Source organism: Vanessa tameamea, chromosome 10, assembly GCF_037043105.1.
Source record: "Vanessa tameamea isolate UH-Manoa-2023 chromosome 10, ilVanTame1 primary haplotype, whole genome shotgun sequence".
In the NCBI taxonomy this organism is placed as follows: domain Eukaryota; kingdom Metazoa; phylum Arthropoda; class Insecta; order Lepidoptera; family Nymphalidae; genus Vanessa; species Vanessa tameamea.
Window position 1 is genome coordinate 2,290,443 of NC_087318.1, and position 19,170 is coordinate 2,309,612.

Genomic DNA, 19,170 nt, shown 5'->3' on the forward strand with positions numbered 1-19,170 from the left:
TCGCATATATTGAGACCAAATTACGGATGATATCATTACCGGTTAAAAGACCAAGAACTAGGAACCGGCCAAGTTACAATTCAGCCGAGAAAGCACACTGGACGCACACCTTTCCCTTCAACGTCGTTTCTGTAGATAAATCTAAACGATTTATTCCCTACGAAAGAGGCATCCAATGTCCTGTAGGTACATTGGAATCCAAGGCTATCCGGAAAAACATCTGTAAGGGTGTTATACTTGTATGGCAGTTAAATTATTCATAGAAAGCATTGCTGTGCTGTGTTAGTAGAAACTTATTTTTAAAAGGAAAATAATGGAAAATCGAATATGATCTCTTGTTAAATATGAACGCCAAACCCATCAATATTAAAAATAGGTAGCGAATGCATAAATATATACAATAGTACAAGTACATGTGCCCAAATATAAGTGCACTCTCTTCCTTCAATCATACAATAGAATGGACGCCAATTTGCCAACTAAGAGCTACTGACAATTTGTTTTGAATGAAAATTACCAAGAAATACACATTAGTTAATCATAGTAAATGCAAAATTATAATAATTTATGGAGATTTTTATTCTTAACAAAACTATTTTGGAGGATGAATTGATAGCAAAATATTACTGACCAAATTTTCAAAGTACCTACTATTAACTCTACTTGTTGGTAGGGCTTTGTTTTTTATAAGTACCATCCTCTCGAATAGTCTTCATGAAACAACAATACCTACATATTGTTGAGTTCTGGTATGAATGGTGAGTAAGCCAGTATAAGTACAGGCACAATGAGTTACAACATATGAATTCCCAAGCTTGCTGACACATTGGCGATGTAAGAATTGGTTAATATTTCCTACAACGCCAATTTCTATGGACGGTGGTGACCACTTACCAACAAGTGGCTTATTTGCTCGTCGGTCTACCTGTATCATAAACTGTACATATATAAATATTGTTTATTGAACAAGTGAGTTATTCACTCCTATAATAACAAAATTTCTTATAATTCTCCAATTACTAAAACACTAATTAATTTTAGTAAACTAAACAAAAATAAAAAACATACCGAGAAAGATAACATTGACAAATATAGAACAGACGAACAGTACTGTATTATATTACAAATAGTATACATAAATATAAGTTATAATACAGCGTATTTTGATTAATTAATCACTTTAATTCAATATAAATAAAATATCATAAAGACATGGTAAATATTGCAGAAAGTAATAAATACGACTAATGACTAATGTAATAAATGTTTTAACTTTGCCGTTTCATAAATTCAAATCATTTGTAAAAAATACATTGGTAAGGAAGGCGTATTATTCGATACAAGATTATATAGATGATAAAATAACGTGCAGTTAATGCTTGTTGACTTCCAGGGAGGAGACATGACATACATATATAATAGTATTTAATAACTGCATTTTTAGATGTTGAAAAAAAGTAACTACTGAGTTTCATGCCGGTTCTTCTCGGTAGAATCTATATTCCGAACCGGTGGTAGCTTTACTTAATATAGTTTGTTAAATAACGATTCAAAAGTGCTTATAAAAGCGTACTTGAATAAAGTATATTTTGATTTTAACCCACTGCTGGGCTAAAGCTTATGCTAACACGCTGTTCCAATGTGGATTAGTGTATACACATATGTCAGAACATCGTTGGACATGTGCAGGGTAATCACTATGTTTTCTTTCAATGCCAACGATTACATCCCATGGTATTATAAATTATGCACGTACAATTAAGTGGTGCCCGAACTGGGTTTGAAGGCGCAATCTTTCGGTAATAATCGGTTTCCATGCTTTTGAGCTTTAGAGCGTTGTGACCAAAATACTAAAACTAAGTCTGGTTGAAATTTATAGTCCAAAAAATAAAAGTATTTTCATAACGGCTGGTTTATCTTGCGCTGTTAATATAAATACTTTAATGTTTTTTTATTCCTGTGGACGGGCAAATGTAAGACCTGATGGTAAGTATTCACCATGGCCCATATACGTCAGCGCTGTAAGAGAAGATATTTAAATCGTTATGATATTGAAATATTTTTAATGCTCAAATGCACCCAATTTAATTGATAAATAGATTCGAAATGCAAGTTCAACGTGACCAATGGTGGAAGCAGTACTAGAACTTTTTATTGAATGTGAAATGGCTGGACTGATTTAGATTTCAACTTTGCTTCAAATATGAAAAAGGACTTCATCAGTTTTTAACTAAAAAAATCTCAGGTCTAGTCAAAGACCTAAATAATTAATTAATTATTTCTGTATTATAATAATAATAAATATAGAAGTATTTTAACTAATCCTTTATTCTAATTTCGTTCAAAGTTTACAGGACACTAAATCATTAATAAAAGTATTTAGCTATAAAGTTAAAAATAAAAAGTTATATTTTTTATTACTCCAATAAATTAATAAAGTAATCTATCTATCTATTCAACTATGTTCAACTTTTTTATAGCTTTGACAGTTACGAATATAACAATTTAGAGAATTTAATGCAAAGTTATTAATTGCTTTTCTAAAAGTTTTGTTTTCGTCACTTAATAAGTTTTTGCAGTGAGCCGACGATATAACGAGAATTTATTCAGTAAATCGTAACTAAATTCGATAGTTAAACTTCTTAATTCTTGATTCTTGCTTTCAGAAAAAGCCTTTTAATTCCTATTACATAGTATCTATCTATAGAAACGTGACTCAAATATTCATTTAAATAATATAATCATATTATTCTACTCTCTATAATCAATTACTTATGATTTGCGATGTTCATAAAAAACTTTAAATTAAACGGGTTTTTTCTAATGGGAAGTTAAGGAACAAAATGATTGATAAATAATTCAATATGTGACGTAGATTTATATAAGGAAATTAATTATATTTTTTAAACCGTTTCAATATTTATAATTATAAACACTAATGTTAGAGAAACCAATTTAATTTAATTTTTAACTGTTCGAGTCAATTGCAAATATAATAACTAATCATTATTTATTCTTACTCTTCCCCCTCGGACCGCTTACGAAGCGAACGGGTCTACTACTCCGTACAACATTTAAATAATAAAATAAAATTTTAATTTGTGAAATTAAATAAAGTGTAAATATTAGGAACGCAGAACGATTTAGACGATATACAAACTCAACGCAGTGCACTACCACATACAAGCTGCGCTTAAGCCGCACTCGTACTACCGTGTTGGAAGGAAGCGAATATACGCGTAAGTGCTATTTGTCTCTTTTACTCTATAGCATACTTAACACGTGTGTGACTGATCGTGCTGCGACCCTGCGTCACATTAGCTATCCTGTTCTAACATACGTGCGTGAGAGTACTCATTGCGTGCGTTTGCCTCTTGTACATTTATACTAGCCTAGTACAATGAATCAGGATGCCGACATGTCAGTTTGTGGTGCGGAAGACGACGGCGATATAACGCCACCGTTTGTTTTTGCACGCACAAAAGCCGTTACTACAGATGATTTTTACACTTTTAAACTCGAAATTAGAGATATGATTAGATCGTTTTTTCTGAACAGAAACAAGATACAAAAAATTTTGCTACAACATTAGTGGAAATCAAAAATTCTACCTCAAACGTCGAAAATGCAATTAGTTTATTATCGTCTCAGTACCAGGATTTAAACAACAAATTATTACAACTTGAGGCTGAATGTAAGGAGGGAAACGAGCAAATTTACTTATTAGAAAACAAAATTGAAACTTACAAAAAGCATACCGAAAACAAAATTTTGAAGTAAAGAATGTTCCTAAAAAACATAGTGAAACCAAGAGCGATATGTTGGATATGGTCCAGTGTTTATCTTCTTCGATTGGGTGTAATTTGAAAAGGGAAGACGTAAAGGATATTTACCGTATTCGAGGAAAGAAGGAGGATCGGATGTTCTGCGACTGAGTAAAGTTTTTAACACCAAAACAAAAGGAAAATTATGTGCTAAGCACCTAGGTTTTCACACATCAGAGGATACGCCGATATTCGTGTGAGAACTGTTGACAACGAAGGGCGCTCGCCTGTACTACCTTGCCAGAGATCTAGCCAAGTCAGCTAATTATAAGTTTTGTTGGACCGCATACGGAAACCTCACCGGTTGTATGCATCAAATCGGAGGCGCAGGTACACCAAATGCTGATAAAGGAATGACTATCTTTGTGTGCTACTTGCGTGTAAACAGTATGAAAAAGTGATTGAATTCTTATGTATGACTCTTGTGTACCTACATAACGCTCTTAACATATATGATATTGATTTAGTTGTCTTTTACAGCGTCTATCGCTTAATAGTATTAAAGCAGTCATCATGAAGTCAAATTTATACTGCTTTGGCCAATCTGTCTCCATCTATTGCATAACAGTATGGGGTGGGGCAGCCAAAAGCAAATTAATTCAGATAGAAAGAGCACAGAGGGCACTACTTAAGGTAGCTTATTTCAAAAAGCGTAGGTTTTCAACTCAGAACCTTTACACCGAAACTGATTTACTCTCACACGCACACGCACACGCACACACACACACACACACACACACACAGAGAGACAACACACACATGCGCGCGTTACTACCATTAACTATTTTCATTAGTATTTTGTAATTCTATATTGTTTCATCTTATAACTTTGAATTAAAGTATGAGTGTGTTAAGGAAGAGCGACTTCTTCTCGAACGGGAGTTCATGGCACTCAAAAGAAGAAGTCAACCTTTGTGATGTTATTGTACTGTGTTGGTTATTGATGAAATAAACATTATTGTTATTATTATTATCTTACTGTCATAATTTGTGTATCAGCTATCGGTTACTTACATTTTTATTGATAATATTATGTTCGTTAGTATTAATAACTTATTTATATTATTAATCATTATATTGTTATAAACGTTTCATTTCATTTTTTTTTTCACCATAGTTTATATTCCTCTTCTTCATTACAAATATAATATACAAATCACATTAGACGTAGGACTTATACGTAGAATTTAAAATTTTTTGGACGAAATCTCGACGCATATTATACCTAAGCATGTTTCCGCAAAGTACACTATAAAATTATAAGTACGAATACTTATCCCTTGGCCTGTTGGATAATCTCCGTTGAAAAAAATCACCGTAACCAAAATCGGATAAAGATTAATCGTCAACTTTTTAATTATTTTAATGACGTCCATTCCACACAATGCCTATTTTAAATTATCTTTTTTAATAAATAATCTAATCTCGGAAATAGATAAATGATATCACTTCTGTATCGTTAGGTAACAATTATTAGTTTAGTTTAAAAAATAATTGAAGCGTTCCACAATTGGAACGAACTCACTAAAATATGATTTTGTGTTTGTTGTTAATTACAATAATATCAGGAAAACATGTACATGGTGAGATTTCATTACTTAAACTTATTGATGCGTTATTACATGATTTATAAAATGATGTACAGCGTATACTAAGTAGAATGACAGTTTACAACACATGTAAATTAATATTTAAATAGATTTTATTTAATATATAATTCAATAAAATGCCTAAATATAACTTACATTCAACTTATTTAACATGTAGTGCATAAACTATTAAATAATATACAAATATATATCATTTGACACACAGTTAAATAAAATCCTTATAGTTAAGCAAGTTTTTTAACAGTCTAATTCAAATTAATTTATTAAATTGCACAATTACAATTCCTTATTGACTGTCAAAGTTGTGCTACCGGGTTAAAAAGGAGCACCTCAGACCTGAGAAAAAACTAGTGAAAGAGACTTGGCAGGATATATTTCTATTTTTTTACTAGCAATATGTTTATGATATGTTTGTCTCAAAATTTAAACTGCTTTCAAATCAGGGATATTGGCACCCTAGTCTCTAGAAATTATTATATCTACATCAGTTCAGTGGATGAAATAAAGGTAAAAAGTGCAATTGAATCCTTAAATGTTTTCTAAATAAATTCTATATTCTCGTAATATTTGTTCGAAGCCCATGTACTATTTAATGGAATTGTTTTGTCTACGAACTGATGTACTACACTTCTCTTCTAAACTAAAAATCTTTGATAAAATCCACGAGTATTTTTTTATTAATTCTCTTAATTTAAGTATTTCAAATGCCGATGGTACTTCTTCAAGGTAGTTCCGGATTTTGAATAGTGTTCGGAAGCTCTGCGAAACTACCGTGCATTCCAATTAATTTAATGACGAATACTTTTGCCGTTTTGTTTGCTTCCTAGTATATTTTCTATAACAATTTAATAACTAACATGAAAAACATCAGGTAAAGCGTGGTGAATATAATGCTCTCCTATGTACACCCGATACGATAGATGGTTATTTGAATAATGTGATATAGACTAAATATTTGCCATTAAGTACCTACGTTTTCTTAATTATATAATAAAGCTATTCATAAACGCGTATCGTGTTAAATAAATATATATATAAATATAAATTTTAAATATAGTCCGAAACCCATACTTTTCGAATAAGAAACAATTAGTTGTTTAATCACGGCGTCGGTTAATCGGGAAGTAAGTTTGCGTTGGAGTTAAGAAAGGAAGCTTCGAATGTCATCGGCAATGTTTGTTTAAAATAGAATTTACGAAAAGAGACGATTTTCCCAGATAAACCAGATTTGTATGATTCTCACATAATGCGTATTCATGTTTTAATTATTTTTCAGCTCAATTCGAAAACTTTAAGCAAGACTTTGGGTATGTAACCGTCCGTGAAGGGGCCCACATGTTTTATTGGCTTTTCCATACAACTGCAAATGTAACAAATCACACAGAAAGACCACTCATTGTGTGGCTACAAGGTGGTCCTGGGGGTTCTTCTACTGGAATTGGAAATTTCGAAATACTTGGACCTCTAGATCTATCGCTTCAAGAAAGAAATTATACTTGGGTACGTGGTACAAACGATTAAAAAATATTTATAATTATTTGCTTTACGTATGTTTTTTTTTTTTCGTTTAGTTTTTACGAATTCACACCAAATCTGGTATCTAATGGCATATTATAATATGTTGTAGTAATCTAGGCGGCGAGGGCCGTATATCATAGAATGTTTTTATGGACAATAACAGTTATTTTTGTGAAAGATTTGTAGATCATATATGTGTCTAATTAATGAAAACTACTGGTGCAACTTACTAAGGATGATTTTTTATGTCATTTAAAAAAAACAAACAGCTAATTTATATTAATATAATATTTTAATAAGCTTTTACTTAACATGTCAACAAATCTTTTAAATGAATTTAAATCCACCTAATCGTATTATTTTTATAATTATACCGTTTTATAAATGTTATTAAACTATTAAGATTTATAATAGATAAATATTTTGTGACATTAACCACTAAGCTACATAATGTTATGAACACGGTTCAATTTAGCTAAATGCTACAAACACATTTGCTCCTAGTGGCAAAACGATACAATAAAACAAACCACAATTTATTGTTTCATAATATCCATAAAATATTAGCTAATTTTAAAAGATTTAACAACTGTAATTTTGTTTCAGGTTAAGAATTTCAATGTTCTTTTTATTGACAATCCCGTAGGCACGGGATTCAGTTACGTCGACGATTTGAAATATTTGACAAAAACTAACGATGAGATAGGTACTTCTTCTTATATATATGTATATAATTTTATTGCACCCAAATTTTATATTTTAATAGTCATAGCACTGCAGGTTAAAAGCGTGCAGACAGCCTTAGCGCTTTAGCGAACTCTTTCGGGCCACTTTTGTGACGAAAACTTAATTATAAAAATAAAGAGGTTCTTTTTTACAAAATAAGTAGGTTTACTAAAAATGGATCATCCGATGGTAAATAGATCAACGCATTAGCGTTCTATGAATACATTGGCGCTATAAGAAATAATACGCATTCCTTACATCACTAACGCGGCACCGAGGCTGTGTTCATAAGGAACAGAAGCTGTATTTATACTGGCTTATTCAGCTTCTTAATTTTACTCACGTTTGTATAATGAGTGCTACCTACCCTGTGTAGCTTGAACGAAGCCCTACCATTTACATTTATATATAATAAAGAAAATAAAGATAATTATGTTCATAAGAAAACACATACAAATGTCCGTACGTCCCATTATATTACAGCTTTGGACTTTGTTGAACTGATGCGAGGGTTCTATCGAGCTAATCCTGAATTTGAAGGAGTTCCACTTTACATTTACGGACAATCGTACGGAGGGAAAATGGCAATTGACATGGGTATCCGAATGCGTGAGGTACTTATTAAATTACCCTTTTAATAATTTAGAATACGTACATTATTCAGGATTTGTTTTGTATTCATGTTTTCACACAAGACGCAAAAAACATATGTATGATATATTATATGTATTAATAATCTGACGGCGATTTGAAACAGATTCAAACTGTAATATTCATTTATTTACATAAGAGTTATTGACATTGAGGACTTCAGCAAATATTAATACAAAAAACTATATTGCTGAAATAGTTACTCATAATAACCACATATATATCGTATCGTATGAATATTGAATGATATTTTATTATTTTAACACTTATTTGAAGTTCTATATATTAAAAAAGATTATCTTTAATTATTTAAATATTTGCATGAAATTTTTTTAACGAGTAATATGATTACTCGTTAAAAGACTTAACAAAGGTAAAATAGGTATGTACACAAATTTAAATACTTAATAAATACAACATATTACTATTGTTTTCATTAAATCAAAGATAAGAAGAGTGAATAATTTTTAATCTTACCAATGAATACTAAAATATAAAGTTAAAACATGTAATATTTTCAAATGCCTCTTTTTAATGTAATTTGCATTTAACAATACTCACGTACCTTTTTTAGCATTAATCATTACTTTTTACGTTCTCCTCAAAAGGGAGAGGCGGCCTTAGCCCAGTGGGACATTTACAGGGTGTTACTAATATTAGGTACTTACGTTAAAAGTACTTACAAAGTGGAATATTTACATTCAAATCGAATAGACTCGAAATGGTAGACGTCATGAAACAAAGCGTATATGACAAAAAGTTGTTAAACAGTAAAATAAACTAATATTAGCAAGTCAAGTTCCAGTAAAGAATCGGTAGGGTTCCGGTCATAAAAAATACACATCAACGAAAATATACACAATATTTCTCTATTGGATAAATATCATACTCCATATTTGTTCTGCTACTTTAATAACTATTTATTTAATACTAAACTGACACTCTCAGACATGAAAAAAATATACGGGTTTTAACTACGGGACTCTAAAACCTGAAACACATTATAATGTATACACTTATTTAGCATCCTGTAAATCACTTCGCATAATATTGTATGAGAATTCTGTGACATTACCATTAAGGTTCGAGAATAAATTAAATATGTGACTTGTTTGCTAACATCCGGAAATGATGTCCTAACAGGCGGAATTAGCCGGTTCAATTAGATCAAATTTGCGAGGTATCGCTATGGGTAACGCATGGATCTCACCAGTCGATGCTACACTAACTTGGGGACCTCTGCTCCTCGCAGCTGGCCTCGTTGACCAAGCAGGATACGAAGACATACAAAGAAATGCTATGGAAGCCAAACGTCTTTTTGATGAAAAACAATACTACGAATCCACGTCGCAATGGGCAGCAACCCAGCGAGCCGTGTTTAGGAGAACGACAAATGTTGATTTTTATAATATACTGACTAAAATGAGGACTACTTGGCCGGATACTTTTCAAAATGATTACGGTAATATTACATTTTACTGGTTTTTTTTTTTACTAGAGTAAAATTTTTCTTATATTTTTCGTATGTAGGTTTCTATATGTACAAATTTTATCTAGAATTTGCAAGAGACATGATGATTCGTGACGGACACTACACGTCGCCTCGTAGTCAAGAGTGGAACCTTAACGAGCTAATGAATACAAAAGTTAAAGAGTGGTTGAATATTGACAGAAATATTACATGGGGCTCCCTTTCAAATGTGGTGTTCAATCACTTAAGAGAAGACTTTATGAAGCCGGTTACTGACGGCGGTAACTATGAACTTTTTTATATTGCAAATTTATATCGATGACCTATTTATTATTTTTATTTTTTTTGAGTTCATTCAAATATGTATAAATGATAAATGAAAAACTTTTCGCTATGAGTCTCTTGACAATTAATTTCAGTAGGATTTACATTCCTGGTAGCTTTACATTTATTTTATCTTGCAAAATGACATTTGACTCAATGAATTGAATCACTTATAAAATATAATACAAACAGATGAAAAGGCGAATAATGAAAAATCATTTTCCTTTCCAAAATATATTATGGATATATTTGAAAAATATAATATTTTAATCGAATAATAACACTGTAAATAATACTTTAAAAAAGAGTCTACGTATTACTATTTAATACAAATATTATGTAACATTCAAAAACAAAAATATTTGTTTAATTTCATTCAAATTACGTTCAGTAAAACTAGAACTGTTTTAATAAGAAAACTCTACAGAGGACCACAAAACTAAGCAGTTACCCTTTCTCACTAATATACATATAACAATTGTTATTTCATAAAAGATAAAATATCTAAATTTCACTTGGTATCTATATCACTTACCGATTTCCGAGATTAGATTATTTATTAAAAAAAGATCATTTAAAATATTCGTAAAATGGACGTCATCGAAATAATTTAAAAGTTGATGATTAATATAATGGGCAATCATCTTTATCGATTTTGGTTACGTTGACTTTTCTCCAACGGAGATTATCCAACAGACCAAAGACCAAAGGGTGAATGAGACAGGGTAACTACAGGCACAAGGAATATTTATCATAGTTGTAAACGTAGGTGGCGCATTCTTACAACGCCTTTCGCTTACCATTCGCCCGTCCGCTTACCGAAATCATACAAAATTGTATATATATATATTATCCTTCATGAAAATCAAGGCAGATAATGTGTTTTGTCTTATGTAAAAATTATACAAACTACAAATTCCAGATACATAAATATTATTTAAACTTTCTTTGTTTTCCAGTCGAAAAACTCCTTAACGAAACAGATATTATTATCACTAAATACAACGGTAATCTTGACTTAATCTGTGATACTCCTGGTAAGTAATATTTTATATATTATTATTAGACTGTACTTTAATTGGTCAAAATCAGATCGATGATTCTCTTTCTCAGCGAAAATAAATAGTACCACTGTTATAAATACATATAATTATTGCTATAAATGAGACTGTTTTTTCTTTAATGTCTAAGTGAAAAAAAAAACTACTAAACTAATAAACGTACTCGTATAACTTATAGCAGAAGACAAATCGCGCTTTGATAATAATTTAGTATTATTATATAAGCGCAACTATCGTTTCGCAGTGTCACCAGCTTTAAATTTAAATAATTGACATGACAAGCGTGAATTTAATGTTGTTTTTATATAATATACCTATTAATAAATAAAGCTCCATAAGGTCTCTTAAACGGGCGAAATAGAACAGTAAATAGAACAGTAAACTGTTTACAGACTTAGACAATACCTATATAATAACAACAATTTGCCTTAAAAAATTTCAATATTCTAGGATACTTACTGGTATATGATGTTATTGGTATTCTTAACTTAAAAAGTTACAACTGTTTCTTTTCAAAGCGATTAGGTAATAAAAAAAAACCATATATTATGTAATAATTTTGAACAAATCAAGCTATTTAAAATTTTGGTTACCAGTAAGATTCCTCAGGTAGCACAACACAAACATCTTACATATGACAAAACATCATATATTGACACCCTTTACTATTTTCCAGGACAAATGTTATGGGTTGATCGTCTTAACTGGCCGGGAGCTGACGGATATAAAAACGCACCTCGGCTGCCGATCTGGGAGAACAATCGGCTTGAAGGCTACTACAAGTCCTACGGCAAATTTAGATTTTTCTGGATAAATATGGCTGGACACAGCGTGAGTAAACAAATATACTACCGAATGGAAAGTGATGTAGAAGCGGTATTTGAATCTGATTGAATGATTGATAATAAAAAAAACACACAAAAAGAAATATTAAAATCAATCAAAATCATCAAGTCAAAATATGATCATTCCACTCTTAAGTCCTGTCTATACACGCTCGTTCTCAGCTGCCGTTAAAACTACAAACAAAAATTTAACAAACAACGAAACACGAAACTGAATCCATAATGCTTCAGGAAATTGACGCAGTTTTTGCAAAACCTCGCAGAGTTTTGATAGCCGCGATAGTGGCGTTAAACAAATCAGCATTGTACCCAGAATAATAGGATTCGCAGATACATCAAAATATTATAGTCAGTCTGGTCGACAGTTTATACGGACAATCAATCATAACGTTCAGACTCAGCTTAAGCAGGTCAACAATTGCACAAGCTACACATTTAGTCTAGTTCAAAATCCCATTTTTCGCATGCAAGACAACATCGCCCAGTAAATCAAACTTTTGGATCACTGATTTTTGAAGAGCATAATCGCATCGCAGTAGTTCTTACATCAAATATATTAATTATAATTGCATTTACAAAAATAATCTAGTTATGGTCATAACTGTGACTTTAGTCAATTAAACTTTTCGCTTACAATGCAATGCTTTGTATATAATTTTTATTTCTATTGCAGGTTCCACGAGACAACCCAGAAGGAAGCAATGCCTTTCTTCGTGACATGACGACATTCGGTTGATGTATTTGTTATTAAATAGTATAAATCTGATTCTTTTTTTATTCCATTCATTCGAATATTATTATATAAATAAATCATTATGCATTAAATAGACCTCGCAATTTATTTGTCTCGTCTTGTTACAAAACACATATACGGAACTGGAAAAATATTTCCATTGTTATTTAATTTTGTGAGACTTCATTAAATCTAAATACGCGTATACAAACTAACTACAATATATTACTGAGCGGAAAGACAGCGGAAATATGTAGATAGCGGTACGAAGGCTCACTTACTCAGATTACATCAAGCAATACAAGTCTCGAGGCTATTTTTTTCTACAATAATTTTTATTTACTTGATGAATATAAGTTGAGAAATCTATTCCAACACATTCAGGTCTATCTTCGGTAATGAATCAATTCAAATTAAGACACTTTCTATTCTATATTACATTATGTTCAATTATATACTTTCAATTAAATCTTATATCGAGCAATTAGTGATGTAAGAAGCATATTTTAGGGCGCCTTGAGTAAACGCTGAGAGCAAAAAGTTCGAGTGTCTACGCATTTTATGATCGATATGTTGAATTTAAATATTGCTACTCAAAGTTCGCCTAATTTGGGGGATCAAAATGTTCATTCTTTCTAATCCCATTGGCCTTATTGAAATATGAGTCAGCATTACATTTTAATTTTAAATGTGTATTTATTGGCACTACTTAAACTCGAAAATTTAATATTTTAAATATATATTAAGAACTCTGAACCTTATTAGTTTTATCTTACTTACGCATTAAATAAAGTATGACATAAAATATCTAATCAACAAAATGATATGTTGCATAGTAATGAAATATCAGTTGTACAATCTTAATTCCTTTTTATATCTTCACAAACGATATTTTTTATGATTAATAACAATATGAGTTTAATCTATCGATGGTGACATCGGTAGATTAATGTCAGTAGCCTAAAAGTAAATATTACGAACTAAAAATGTCGAAAAAAATAATAATTACTTTAGTGACTTTAGGAGTTATACTAGGTGCTAGCTTAGGTGTTTTGATCTGGTGGTTACTTCGTGCTGACGAACTCTATGAAACAATACGTAACTCATGCATTTATTTTGATATGTTTATTTATAATACAATACTATAATGTGTATATTACGTTTATGTATATAACTATAAACCATTATTGACCAGTGAATCAAATATTTATTAGGATTGGAAGGAAAAGGTATTGGAGATGTCGAGTACACGGCAGCTTATACAAGAATCTCGGACCAAGGAAATATGTTTTGGTGGTTCTACCCAACACTTTCTGCATCTCCAACATCTCGTCCTGTATTGATGTGGTTACACGGAGCTACTGGAACACCACCAAGTTTTTTAGCCAACTTCGGAATGTTTGGCCCGTATGACAATAACATAAATAGAAGAAACGACTCCTGGGTTCGTATTTCGATATACAAAAATATATAATATATTCTGCTGGTAATACTTCTTGGTAATTGTGGTTGTATTTACGCACAAGTAAAAGATTCCATAATTGACGACGCATTTACGTAGTAAATAATAGTTAATATTTGTTCCAGTGAAAATGCGTATATGTAGGTATATGCCCATATAATGGTGACCACTTACATACTGTAAGCCCATTTTCGTTTTTTTATCAATAAAAAAAATCAGTTGCTTTATATATCAAATAAGGGTTAACCTATAATTTCTTGTGTACTATTTATTGTGAACTATCTTCAAAATAATTGTTTAAATATTTATTTCTAAACACTTGACTGTCTAAATACTTGGCACCTCCCATACATTGACCATGTCTTTAAGCGATGTGGAATGGGTGACAACTACTTGTTAGAAAGTTTTAATCTAAATTAAAAAACATTATACAAATATTAATATATTTATGTTTTATTGTTAAAGGTTAACGATTATAATTTACTATTCGTTGATGCACCTTTGGGTACTGGTTTTAGTTCAATCGTTTCCAATAATACCGACGATTTTCCTGATATTGAACAAAATGGTAAGTTAATTTCTAACTGAGAATCTATTATCTGTAATTCTATCTCTGCTACTAAAATAATAATAATATTTCTTTTCAGTCGAACATTTACTAAGAACATTACAGTCATTTTATTCTCTCCACGAAGAGTACAACAATTCACCAATTTATATTTGTGGCCAAGGAGATGGTTCTCAATTAGCCCTCTCATTGGCAATAAGATTATCGGAAGTAAGTTTAAAAAATATATATTTTACATACGTAATGTATGCTGTGTATTAGCAGCCTGTAAATTTCCCACTGCTGGGCTAAGGCCTCCTCTCCCTTTGAGGAGAAGGTTTGGAGCAAACTCCACCACGCTGCTCCAATGCGGTGGAATACACATGTGGCAGAATTTCGTTGAAATTAGACGCATGTGTCTAATTTCAACGAAAGGTTTCCTCACTGTTTTCCTTCACCGCCAAGCACGAGATGAATTATAAACACAAATTAAGCACTTGAAAATTCACTGGTGCCTACCTGGGTTTGAACCCGAAATCATCGGTTAAGATGCACGCGTGGTAACCATTGGGCCATCTCGGCTCTTAAAAAAAATATTATCCTCATGCAATTATTCGTTTACTCCAAAAAATTTACTCTTGAAAATCCAAATCAATTTTTTGTTCATCTTAATTTGTTGCATAAGTATTCATTCAATTATTACTCATGGCAATATTTTAATTTCAGGAAAAAGATATATCTGGTAATTTTAAAGGAGTTATACTCGGGAATCCTATAGTTTCGCCAGCCTTGGTTCTTACTAAACTTGGTTTCTATTTAGAAGAACTGGGCTACATAGATGAAAAAGGTCGAGCAGCTATTAAAAATTTGTCAAATACAATTACCGACTTAGTTAGCTCAGAAGAATATGAAAGTGCTTTCAATCATTTCATTTCACTTGGATCTTTTATCAATGAGAACGCTGGAGCTGTGGCTGTAAACTTAGATCACATTGTTGAAAAAATGACGAGACTGCCTAATCAAGGTTACTTTTATTTATTATTTTTACTGACTTTCATTTTATCAGCTTCATATACTCTACTTCACTCACTATTTTTAAAATTGATTTACAATGTATTTTATAATCGTAAAAAGACAAATAATGATGTAAGTATTCTTTTAGATTACTTCGGGGAGATGAGTTACATTGAAAGCGAATTCAATATGAAAAATAATATGAATGATTTTATGGATAACGTTGTGGCTCCAGCATTGGGCATTGAAGATTCCGTTAAATACGATGGACGGCGAGATGATGCCATACATGCTTTCAAAAAGACTTACATGAAACCTAATGTTGACAAAGGTATTGCTTCTATTTAATTAAATAGATTTTGTTTTAAAGGATACTCGTAATAGCAAGATTCAGCAGACGAGCTGAGTGCGTATATAAACTATGTATCTATGTAATGTGCATAGGTATAGTAATCGATGCACCTTCTGTAGCACCTTCAGTTGGCGTTTTACGATTGAAAGTGGAAAATATAAGTATTTCGCTAGTAAAAAATACACATTAAAAACAATCATCAATCGATTATCTCAATCAACGAAACTTACATACTACTACTACTAGTCATAAGTCTGACCGCTTACTTTCATGTGGCCAATGGACTTTTGACAAATAAAAAAAAAATTAATATATATATTTTTTTTAATTTCAGTGGAACACATTCTAAAAAACACAAATTTAAGTATTAGTATTTACAACGGTAATCTTGATGCAGTTTCAAACACTCCAGGTAAGAGTTACCTATTTTACTTTCTTTAGACCTATACTAATATTATAAAGTTGAAGCGTTTGTATGTTCGTTTGGTTAAATGGGCTAATCTCAGGAACTTCTGGATTGATTTGAGAAATAATTTCAGCATTAGATAGCCCATTTATCGAAGAGTGCTATAGGTATAACGCCACGTCCAATAGTAGCAAATCGTGTACCTACGACGGAATCTGTTATATAGCCGAGCAAAGTCGGTTCGAGTAGCTAGTTTACATATATTTATTTATAAAATATTAATAATAATGCATTTGAAAAAAAAACTTTTAATTATTTTAAGAAATTATACAAAAGTTAGTAAACTGACTAACGAACAAAGGTTGCATTTTCTCTAAATTCTTTAAATTAGTCGAGACTTCGGAGCATAATCTGTGATGCAATCACTATATTTTCCGCAGCCGCACCATTGTGAGACTGATTGTGAAATGAAATGCAAATATATTAAAGAAGTACAAAAACCTTAATCTGGATGTCCGGATTACAAACGAGCAACTTTTTTTATAAACTACGCTATTTCACCTTGTTTATGTCACGTTTAAAATAAAATGTTTATAATAATTTATCTTTATATTATATACATTTTGATCTTTTTTTAATTTTTTAGGTCAGCTCGAATGGATCAATCATCTCGAATGGTCGGGTCAATCAGATTTTATGAATAAAACAAGAGAAACCCTTATTTTTAACAATATCATTGAGGGTTACTTTAGAGAATCTGAAAGACTGAGTTTTTATTGGATAAACGTCGCCGGTCTTTTGGTAAGATTTTTTGTAAATATTAGAGAAACGTATAGATTTTTCAATTCAACTAATTTAAATCGTTAACGATAAGTTTCCGATTCTATTGCGATCCAAATTTGACAAAAACTCGAGTGGATGCACGAGTACTTTTTCAAATTGAAGTAGTATGTAAATACGTACCTATACATCATTTATTTAACACATTGTATAATTTATTGTTTTACTTTACAGGTACCGTATGATAATTCAATTGGTATTAGACGAGTGCTGAACCGAATTGTGAATTAGGACAAAAGCTTACTAAAGAATTATATGGCTGGTTTTCATATAATAAGTATATTTTTCAGACAATCAATTTCAAATCCGAAAAATACCTTATAAATGATGAATAAATAGCACGAATATGTGATTTAACTTTTATTAATAATCCGATCATTTTTAATGTGTTAATTTTTATTTGTAATAAAATAACGACAGAAAGCTAAGATACTGTATACTTGGCTGATGGACGTTGCAATGCGCTATCTCCTTCTCAAACTGATGTAACAGGCAGCAACTAATATACAATCGTACACAAAAAAAAAATAGTCTGGTAATGTTGTAGGAAGTCAAAACTGTCTACAGATCAAGCTGTAAGTGGAGCCACACACCAAAACAAGCACCCCCGAACATTGCAAACTATACTTTCACACATTTCACTACGACTTCTCAAATTTGCGACCTAAAAACGTACTACACTGCAACAATTCGTTTCATCTAAGAGTAAATGTTTTGATGTGACAATTATTGGAAGAAAATAGAAACAAAGCCGTTACTGGATTGTTGCAAAAAATCTTAATTGTATTAGATAAATGTGCACAGAACGTCAGTAGGTATCTTGTTAGAAAACATTTTTAACGGATCTGTTGCTATTCAAGATTATATCAAAATTTTGGATTTTATATATGTATACATTTAAATATAGATAGTGTCACTAAAAATAACTAAAACAAACATATTTCAAGCACTAAAGTTATTTTTTTAAATCAGACTGCTAAATACTGACCTCGTCGTTTTTAAACAAATAATCAAATCAAAATCAGCAAAATCTTATACATCGAAATGTCGTCAGGACCGATTTTTGCCACAGCGTCCAGTCAAGCAAGACCAGCCACGTCGCAGGTCATATTATAGTGCACAAGTGTTTACGAAAACACAGGTGCAATCTCTATTTATCTCACTTTCATAATCCTATAGGATGGCAAATCCGATACGGCCCAAGAGTACAAGAGCAGGATCAACGGCCTTTCCTGCTTTCCGAGCCACGGGTGTACCTACACACTTCCAACTTCCAGACACCAGCCTGTTACTGAGAAATTTTTGATAAAAAAAATCAAAAACTTTTTGTCGACCCAACAAAATAAAAATATTTAAAAATGATATAAATTCACCTTTGCTTTGATTCATCAATAACAACACAACTATTTTATAATTAACAATTCCGTAAATTAATCACACAACTTTTTTTTCTCTAGTTTTTCATTTGTTTTCGGTAGATTTTTTTAAATATTTATATTTTGGCAATGTGACCAACATGCCAGTATTTCTGACTCAATTGTCAAATATAATATCAATACCAACTTTACTATAATGTGAATAGGCGAATATTTTAACATATCGATACATTTAATCCAAAAACAGCTTGTTGTGATATTTGAATAATCCACTTATTACAAACTTTATGTGTATTGTTTTGCTGTAAATGAATGGAGCCCATGATCCAGCAAAAACTTCTACGAAAAATCTTCTATTATAAATTATTCAACTATTTTTCTCATCGCAAACACTTAAGCAGATACGTTAA

At 31.2% G+C, this 19,170-nt stretch overlaps 2 protein-coding genes across 2 annotated transcripts; both read left to right on the forward strand.

The window, feature by feature from the left end:
* The first annotated feature begins 5,296 nt into the window (after window positions 1–5,296).
* LOC113404394 (retinoid-inducible serine carboxypeptidase-like) lies at window positions 5,297–12,796 on the forward strand. Its single transcript, XM_026645268.2, has 9 exons — window positions 5,297–5,407; window positions 6,711–6,934; window positions 7,559–7,658; window positions 8,162–8,292; window positions 9,473–9,791; window positions 9,887–10,081; window positions 11,084–11,161; window positions 11,862–12,016; window positions 12,704–12,796. The coding sequence occupies exons 1-9, from the start codon at window positions 5,356–5,358 to the stop codon at window positions 12,764–12,766; spliced, it is 1,317 nt and encodes a 438-aa protein (XP_026501053.2). The 5' UTR covers window positions 5,297–5,355; the 3' UTR covers window positions 12,767–12,796.
* Window positions 12,797–13,682: 886 nt separating this feature from the next.
* On the forward strand, window positions 13,683–17,686 carry LOC113401714 (retinoid-inducible serine carboxypeptidase-like). Its single transcript, XM_026641768.2, has 9 exons — window positions 13,683–13,861; window positions 13,978–14,207; window positions 14,691–14,793; window positions 14,873–15,003; window positions 15,499–15,796; window positions 15,935–16,117; window positions 16,473–16,550; window positions 17,191–17,345; window positions 17,559–17,686. Exons 1-9 carry the CDS (start codon window positions 13,750–13,752, stop codon window positions 17,613–17,615), a joined length of 1,347 nt encoding a protein of 448 aa, XP_026497553.2. The 5' UTR covers window positions 13,683–13,749; the 3' UTR covers window positions 17,616–17,686.
* Window positions 17,687–19,170: the final 1,484 nt, after the last annotated feature.

Bases quoted from the DNA above. Each gene is read 5' to 3' on its own strand.
- LOC113404394 (XM_026645268.2), top strand. From the start codon at position 5,356: ATGATTTTGTGTTTGTTGTTAATTACAATAATATCAGGAAAACATGTA. The intron at 8,293-9,472 runs GTACTTATTAAA...ATGTCCTAACAG, and splicing joins TGGGTATCCGAATGCGTGAG to GCGGAATTAGCCGGTTCAAT. The intron at 12,017-12,703 runs GTGAGTAAACAA...TTTCTATTGCAG, and splicing joins TAAATATGGCTGGACACAGC to GTTCCACGAGACAACCCAGA.
- LOC113401714 (XM_026641768.2), top strand. From the start codon at position 13,750: ATGTCGAAAAAAATAATAATTACTTTAGTGACTTTAGGAGTTATACTA. The intron at 14,794-14,872 runs GTAAGTTAATTT...ATTTCTTTTCAG, and splicing joins TCCTGATATTGAACAAAATG to TCGAACATTTACTAAGAACA. The intron at 17,346-17,558 runs GTAAGATTTTTT...TTTACTTTACAG, and splicing joins TAAACGTCGCCGGTCTTTTG to GTACCGTATGATAATTCAAT.